Genomic DNA, 9,096 nt, shown 5'->3' with positions numbered 1-9,096 from the left:
TCCTAGAACAAACAACAAACTTACCTCTATGTTTTGCCATCTACGTGTTTTTTATTTTGTTATGTTTGTTGTGTGCCCCTTATATGGCTCCTAAATAATCCTAATTATAACAATATCTGAGGTTTTACGAGCCAAAATGGTGGTATGATTATGATGCACGCCATAGTGGAAAACTTGTACACATCGTACAATACTACATACGCGACAGTCTGTGATAGAACGTCCCAACAGGTCACGCGGGATGGCTCGAAGCTCACCATACGTTCAGACTGAGAAGAGCAACCAGCCGTTCTGTCAATCATTTTGTCGCCTGCTAGTATAGAACTTGCACAGAACGGGGAGAGAGCGGATGGAGACACAAACACGTTTGAAAGAGCAATGTGGATTGGATCAAAACGTAACCGCCGAGACCGAAGATTTGAATTAGAATTAATACGTACCAACTATCTCAAATCTGTCATTTGACACCGTTACGTTTGATAGAGTACATATAATATATATACAACGGTCTCTGAACAATTTTGACTGAATCAAAACGCAACCTTCTGGGCCGAAAAATGTAATTCACCTACGTTGTGCCTTGTTTAATATAATGACGCGCTAAAATGTTGGGGACAAATGGCAGTCAGCTCCCCTCCTCGCTCTTCACCGAAAGTAAGGTCCCTAGAATTTATCTAGAGACCTTAACCGTAAGTCGTCTGAAAGCCACCTAGCGCCCAATAAATACATTAACACAAATAAATTGTGAGTCCACGTGCTCTTCAATTGAAAGCTATAAATTTCACATTGCCTCATGCGTAAAAAGCATTTATGGATTCATTCACCTCGCCCATTGACTGTTTGATTCCTCTAGTTCACCCTTGAATTCACGTTCTGTTCTGTCACAGAACGTGTACAAGATTGCGTTCCAGCATAGGGTGCTGGAGTTGGTGGTGATGATGTTGCCACAGGCGGGCTTAGCTCGGCAGATCTGGCTGCAGTTGCACCGCCTGAGCAACTTTTTTCATATAGTTCAGCTCACCATACATCGCTTAATCCTATCTCTCGCTGAAAACGCAAGAGTATGTTAGTCACTTGCTCTCGCGTCAGTTGCCAACCTGCCGAAAACACGATGTCTTTACAGCTTCCGTGGGGGAACCTCCCTTTCTTCACACTGTCCATTAATGTCTCTCTTTGCCAGCAAAAATACCTGCACGACCAGTGATATAAGCTGCATGTCCACGACTTCACTGCATTCAGTGCACAGAGGGGATGAAGTAACCCTGACTTGAAGTAATCATGCAAAAGTATAGGCCGATCATGTTCTTATTCTGTAGCAGAGTTGGCTCGTCTCGACTGAGGCACCTTGGGACACAAGGCTGATGGGGTGACTTCCATAAAGAGCGGAAATGACATCAAATTGTTTGTTTTCGTAATTATAAGTTCATATAGGGGCTGTGATTGTCGGTTGTTTTGAAAGTGCGTCGTTGGCTAAAGCATCTGCTATTTTATTGTCGCTGACACCAACATGTAAAGGTATCCACTGGAAAGTTATGTTGATGCCTTTTTCGGCAGCCTCTCTGTGACCCTAGTGACTGGCGGCAGAGCTCGTTTGTGAGAGTTCCTCTAGAAAGTTGTGACTTGCAGTCCGAGAGAATCATAGCCGGTTGCGTGGGTTCATTCTTCTGTTTGGGAAGAGCAGCAGCGATAGTTGTGCTCTTAGCAACTGTCGAAAAGTCTCGGTGGTCCAGGTGGCCAGACCATGCAGCTCCGATAGACGACACCCAGTATGCCGCAGCAAAACTATTATTCTCGATATTGCCGGAACGGTCTATGTATGCGTGAAGACGGTTGGAATAATTTTTGAACGCTTGAGTACCAGGCAACGCGCTTCCGTAGAAGGTGTTGTTCGCTTAGATTAGAGCCCTCGTATACTGTGGTCGCAAATGACATCTTGAAGCGTCAAAAAAGAAAGGAATCCCCGAGGTCTAGTCTCTACCACTACGCTTTCTCGCATCCCAAGCTCTACTGGGCCAACTCGTACGACTGATACAAAAAGAAACACCCATAAGAAAGCCCAGAAAGAGTCGCCAATATCATCGCTCTACAGCGGTAAATACCTTTGATATTCCGGATATAAAAAGCCTTACAAAAAGGTCACAGAGTGACCCCATCATAGAGTCTTGCTGATACAATAGTATGAGAGAGAGAGCGCATAATACTACTAACGGATATACAAAGAAGGATTCTGATTTGGAGGTACCTTTCATTCAAATTTTAGCTCAAATTAAATGACTGACAAACGTTGGTAGGGTTGAGAAGGAGATCAACAGAGACCTGGAGGCTGAAATGAGTTCTAAGCTAGACTCAATTCTATTGATTTCTACTGCATAAGAAAGAGCTACACGGTGTTTTAGAGTGCTTAAAACCGGATATGCAGTGTGGTGGATGATTCACACAAATAAAGTTGAATTCGTGTAATGTGATTGTCAAAATAGAAAAAGAAACAAGCAAGCAGAAAATTACAGCTCGCTAAACAATGAGCAAAGGCAGTAATGAAGAAGTTGAAACGTGCTCAAGGATTAATGACCACGGATTTTCTTGAAAAATGATGCTGTTTCTGAGCGAAATTCGAGAAAGTAACATTAGGCTATGGGGAAGCTTCTTGCAGGCCCCTTTGTTTCTAACATTTATTTTTTGTTAATATATTTACTGGGCTTGAATATTCCATTCAAAGAACGGGTCCTTGCTACATCTTGATACAAAGAGGCAAGTACTATGCGCCTACGGATACTTAATTTGGAACATAATAAAGAACTTGACTTAGATATACGGGCACTATGGCTTAATATCTGCTGTGCAAGAAAAAAAAAAACTCCTGACGTGGAATAATTATAGCGAGGGCGCTACATTAGGTTTCTGGCGCTTAGAAATCTTTGAATAAGGCTTTATGCTGATTTTACCGTGTACTTGAAAGCTCTTTTTTTTTTGAGAATTCGCGCATAGTTGTCCCACTTTAACGCTTGTTCTTCTTTCACATGCAGCTTTCTGCTATAGAAATTAGTGTAAAAAAAGAGAAATTGGGCAGTGCAATCACGTTATTATGAGATATATACGAGATGGCAATGTTATTCGAAGTGGCTAGCAATAAGTTGAGCCATTAAGCATTGTGCGTGAAGTGGTATTTCGGCCGAAGTAACCGAACTTTTTTGTGATATGAGGTAGTATGCAAATTGATGCACGATAAATAGAAGTTAATTTGTTTTATTGATATTGCATAGAAAATTGTATTTACTCTCTGTTGAAGAGCGTGAAAGAGAAGCTGACTGTTTTTCTCGAAAATATTGGGTAACCTAGAATTAAACATTCCGTAGAAATAATGCCTTATGATAAGAGTCTATGAAAACAAACAAACAAACAAACAAACAAACAAAGAAAAACAAACTGGGAGGCAGGAGGACAGACGTACAAAGAACACAGATGCACACACAGAGAAGCAGAAAAACGAATGCGAAATTGGAATTCTTTTCCGAGTGTTTGTTTTGAGGGTGTAGGCTTTCTGAAACGTCGAAATCCTTCTAGCACAGCATATTTTCTCAATAATGTCGTTCAGGGCCAAGGTGCTTCGAGTAAAACAACCAGTGCTATACGCACAAAAGCGTGAACGAAAAGGCTCCGCAAAATGCGTCGAGTGGGACGACGGTATGCGTAAATATTTCATATCGTTGCTACTGTCGCACGAAAGACTCGGTGAACGGTGAAATCGGTGGGAACCATGTAACGTCAGACGGCTTTCAACAGCAGATTTGAATATGCATTCAGGCAAAACTCAAACGCTTCACTTCGTCGTAAGAGATATTTCATAGAGCAGAGAGCTGAGTATAGAATTGCCGAATGCTACCGCGGTGAGTGGCAGTGTAGCCTTACGGAAGAAACGCTTTTCTAGCTCTGCTCTTGGCCGTGGAGCATAGCATTCCGTGAACGTGACTGCTATTTCTGCTCAGCCGCTATGTTCCGGTTATTGCCTACCGCGAAGAAAGTAAAATATATAGCGAGGTTAGGTAGTTATATGCTACGTTTTCTTTACAAGCTGCACCTATCAACGAGAAGTTTGCTACCGTCTCGTTATAGTGCTGGTGTTTTCTTTATTTGTTTATGACATATTCTCTAGTAGAACACATTATGCGAATGAGAACCTTATTTGATTTGGGTTTTGCGTTAGACTTTGAAAATTGACAGAGTAAGATACTTTATAAATGTATTATGACAAAGAAAAGGCCTACGGGCCGTGTATGTGGCATTGAATGGGCAGCCCATTTAACACTTAACGAGGATGTCTAGCGTGGGCCTCTTTGAAGTATCAATACCTAAGTTGAAGTTATCTTGGTGCTTTTGGAAACGAGGTCATTAACAACCGGTCTACAGCAAACAGTGTTCGAATTTTGGCCGGGAAAGATTATCCGTCAATATATTAACAACAGATCAATTGTGGCTTTACACATCAATTATGTGGTTTCAGGGGCAAACTGTATGCGGCGACCCCACTCCGACAGCCATGTTATAATAGGGGTAAAGCAAAATGAAAGAAAAAGGAAAAAACAACAAGTGTGCGGCGCCTTTGCCGCATCTCATATTTTTAATCTCGTAGGATAAATAATGTTTGCTCCAGCAGTAAGGCTCAAAGGTTTCCACTCCCGCTCTTAGATTTGATTCAAACATCGTGTTTTATAGTGAGTCAGACGCAATGAAACCCAGTAAAAATGAACATTTCAGAACACCTCTTAATCTCTTGTTAGATATCTTGAATAAGTATGCATAACCTATACACGACGCAAGTGCAGCCTATTCGCGGAGCTGACTTTTCTCGTCCCGCGCACGAGACTAAAGAAACGTAGCACTTCGTATCAGCACCGTTTTCACACCCGGTTATCAACACCAAGTTTTCGAAAGAAGTTATCTGTGTCATTTTCTATGGGAACTCCTACGCGAGTGATAAGCCGAGGTGTTTTGCACGACCAAAAAACCTTGTAACATATGACTGATTATGCGAGTAACCCCAGTAAATATATCGACTAACTTTTATATTCCTTGTACGCGGAATATTCCTTGTACGCGGCACAAATCAAGCGTCGTTCAGAAAGTGGGACTCCGCTCTTTGGAGTCCGGACATAACATCACAACTTTGGGCTGTCCAGAGGGCCCACGATGCGGCGCTAGGTCTCGGCTTTTCTGTCCCATCATGGGAGCGGCCCGCTGTGTGCTAGGGCGCACGCCTTCGAACGTTCACAATAAAGTTTTCCCAAACCAAACCAAATCAGCAGTCCCACAAGCCATTGCATTATGGAATAACTTTCCAGACAATATAGCTTCACTGGCCAACCCCGACACATTCCACCACCAATTGCTCATTTCCACTGAAGTCGTTCATTGTCCTCTAACAAAAAGCACAATTTTTGCATGCATGTGTATTGTGCCTTAGGTGCATCTTATTTCTATATTCTATTTCTATATTCTTGAACATGTTTCTGTTTTCTTGAACATGTTTCTGTTTTTCAGTGTGTATAAATTTGCCCTTCCTTGAAATACATCGCCATATTGTAGGGTAGTTTCTTATTGCTGTAATTTCTTGTTGTGTTTCTTGATGCATATGCCAATATGTCAACCAATGTGTCAACCAAGTCGCTGCATTTATTTTCTTCTGACAACTTTTCTTTACACTAATGTTTTATGCCTTCTTTGATCTGAAATTGTTAAATGATCCGATTCTGTTAGTTTTATTTTGTACTTTATCGCGATTTATGTCTTTATTGTGTACTTATTCGAATTTTTATGTTCACGCCCTTCCTGCTAAAGTCCCTGATGGGATTGGCAGTATGTCGAAATAATAATAATAAATAAATAATAAAATAATAATTTACGAAATGTTCAATTCTTTTTCTGTGTCGTTTCCTAGTGGTGCTTGATTCCTTTACATTTTTTCTCCTTAATGTTATTTTAGAGCCCCTCTTACAAAATGCCCAAGAGGCCTGTAAGGAATTTGAAATAAATAAATAGATTGTTGCGGTACTTGAAAAAAATTGAAAGCCATGTGTTCATAAACGTGTGATTCCTATTCAGTGATCAAATTAACTGTTTAAAAAGCATGTTTGTGGCCGTATAGATTTCATGCGAGCCGAAAAAAATTATACAGACCTTAGTATACGGGCGCAAGTGCGCTATGCTTTTATTCGAAAGTTACGGAGGGAACATTTCAATTTTTGTAGCAGATGCAAGTGGTCCTCCATTGACCACCACAGTATCCTCCCCGGCGGCCAATGCTCAGACAATGCTTGTGGCAAAAGTCGCTGATCGGGCAGCCGAACCAACGGCCTGCAAATGAAGCATTTCTCATTAGTTCGGCACTTGCGATACGTAACCCGCGTTCTACTTTAAGGCGAGAGCTTTAAATGCCTCGTCAAACGTGAAAAGGAACAGTTTGAGTCAGCGTCATTATAAGTGATGCGAAAAATCATCATCATGTGAGGACGGCTCTCGATGACGTGAATATATGATGCCACATGTCGTGAAAGCTTGCAGCTTCAGCATGCCATCAATATGGTGTCGTATAGACCCTTCATACGATGACCTTAGCATATGACGTCGTCACCTGATCAGATAGGCCGAACGCAGTGGAGGAGGAAGACGAAAAAAGAAATAAGCAGAAAAACAGGGAGGTTAGCCCGTTCTTAGACAAGCTTGCTACCCCGTGTTAGAGAAGGGGTTGGGGGTAATAAGATATGATAGAAAAGAGATGTTACAATGATAGAGAGAGAAAAAAAAAAGATAGCGAAAGAAAAAAAGCTAAACCAAAGAAATTATGAATCTAAAGTCAATTCCTAAGGCCAGATGTGCGGAAAAAGCGTAAGAAAGCTTTCAAAGCCTGCTGGGCTGAAGATGGACTCGGCCAATGACCCTGAATTCTTTGTTTCGACAAAGACCGATCATCTAGTCTATCTACAGCTTCAGTAAATTCTTTGTCTTGGCGTGTTGAAACGGGTACACTCCCAGGTACTGCTGAAAACTACGTAAGATGCAAAAAAATTCCAATGCTTCTGGTTTTGGAGGTAGTGCAGATCATGTTGGGCACAGAAAAATTTCGAAGGCATGATTTACATGGCTGAATTGAATGCACAGTGCTAATGTTACTGCCCCCCTATTTTCCAGTACCTCAAGGTATTTCGAAATTTCGTTTTGCAAATGGCCAACTAAAGTGTATGCTTTAGCGTGGTCACGTTATGTACGTCTTTGGAAGACCGCATTGAAGAGCCGAGGACTATACCTGGCTGAAACTCGCATCGACTCAAACTTTCTTTCAAATATCGATCTATACAAAAAGTCGTTTAACGGTAAACAAAACTGCAGAAAACTGCTTCTACTCTTAGTCTATTACTGACCCCAAAAACTAGCACTTCATATAAATGCACGTTATGATATACTTACGGACTCGAACATGTGCCTCTGCATTGTCGTCTTCAACGGCGAAAGTCATGGCCAGCAGGGCTGTATGCGTAACATTCACAAATTGTTATTCAAATATTAATCTTGTTTTTGGAACACGGATTGTTTAAACTTTAGAGGAGGCAGCCAAACAAATTAATGATTGGATGTATTAGTATACTCAGTCTACCGGGTAGAGTATATTTCAGAACAGAACATTATTATGCAAAGTTAAGGGGATTGCACGAGAGTCATCAAGGGGCGTTAAACTACTTCATTGTTGTTGCGGTACTCAGCTGACCGCTTTGAGGAGGTTTTTTCCCGTTAATAATTAGTGAAGTTTAACGTCCGAAAACCACCATATGATTATGAGAAACGCCGCAATGGAGGACTCTAGAAATTTCGACCACCCGGGGTCCTTAATCATGCACCTAAATCCAAACACACGGGCCTCAAGCATTTTCGCCTCCATCGAGAATACGTCTGCTGTGGTCAGTTCTTTTTTTCTTTTCATTCCATTGCCCTGTAGCTATAGCTAAGGTGACGCTAAGGCTGTGCAGTGAGACAAGTGCAATACCTAAAGAAAGCACTAAATGCAATACAATAAAAAAACGCCTAATTTAGGCTATCATGGTTCACGGAGTTTAGCAGGCATGGGGGCATCATAAGTCTAGAAATGTTGCATAATTTGGTGGGGACAACGCCGCCCGAGGTTGGTGCTGCGTTAAATTGATAGTGACGCCTGTATATGACCCCGGCCACTTTTTTTAACAGAACATACGCAAAAAGCAACTAAAACGTGAGTCAACTCACCAGCCAGCAGTCCAAGCATAAACACAAAGGAGAAGTACTTCATTTTTGAAGTAACGGTCACCCTGGTACCTGCATATGGAGATGTTTTTTTTTAAAACTTGTATTAAAAAAGCATGACGCGCATGTTTGCCTTGTACGCTGTTTTCGAGTTGATAGATCTTTTAATTTTTTTATGTGGTTACGCAAATAAGGCACATCCTTTCAGTAGTCATGAAAGAACATCAATCACTCTCCATACAGGATCACTACAGCTCTTCCAACTAGCTGTCGAAATACTATTATAGTGCTGTCATAGAAGTAATGCGATTGTGTTTTTTTTGTTGCATAACACAAGAATACGATTATCTCTATAGAGCTTTTTAGTGACTGAGTAAAAGACGCACCTATTGCCAAAACAACAACAATGCCTAATTGTTCTTCCGCTGGAAACAACTAGCAATTCTATGCGTCTTAAGAAGACAATATACAAAGAATCAATTTCATGCAGTAGATGCTGACAAAAACTGTGGCACTTGGTGCGATTCGAAAAGAGAGGGACAGCCAATTATGCACTTACCAGCAGAAACTGAAGCTCGTAGAAGCAGGTAGCAAGGCTCGGCAACCTTTTTTTTATACCGTCCCTTATCGTTCGGGGGTGGGAATGCGTCCACATGCGCACGTACCGAATAACAAGTAAGCAGAACGGAAGGTTACGCCATCAATGATGACACGTGTGGATGATACGAACGGATGATACGCCGTCAATGATGACCTAAGGTCCTGTCCCATTGATGTGGATTGTCAGAGTCTGTTTGCAAGGAGGATTCAGGGTGGAAGGTCATTGATTTC

General features: G+C 41.5%; 1 protein-coding gene across 1 annotated transcript; it reads right to left on the bottom strand.

Annotated features, from left to right (window-relative positions):
- Positions 1 to 6,176: 6,176 nt before the first annotated feature.
- LOC119159672 (defensin-like) lies at positions 6,177 to 8,859 on the bottom strand. The gene is made up of 4 exons (XM_075872330.1): positions 8,825 to 8,859; positions 8,269 to 8,337; positions 7,459 to 7,518; positions 6,177 to 6,348 (listed from the first exon to the last, which is right to left on the bottom strand). The coding sequence occupies exons 2-4, from the start codon at positions 8,309 to 8,311 to the stop codon at positions 6,230 to 6,232; spliced, it is 222 nt and encodes a 73-aa protein (XP_075728445.1). The 5' UTR covers positions 8,312 to 8,337; positions 8,825 to 8,859; the 3' UTR covers positions 6,177 to 6,229.
- Between the last annotated feature and the right edge of the window lie 237 nt (positions 8,860 to 9,096).

Source organism: Rhipicephalus microplus, chromosome 1, assembly GCF_043290135.1.
Source record: "Rhipicephalus microplus isolate Deutch F79 chromosome 1, USDA_Rmic, whole genome shotgun sequence".
NCBI lineage: Eukaryota > Metazoa > Arthropoda > Arachnida > Ixodida > Ixodidae > Rhipicephalus > Rhipicephalus microplus.
This window is presented reverse-complemented; position numbering and strand designations above follow the sequence as displayed.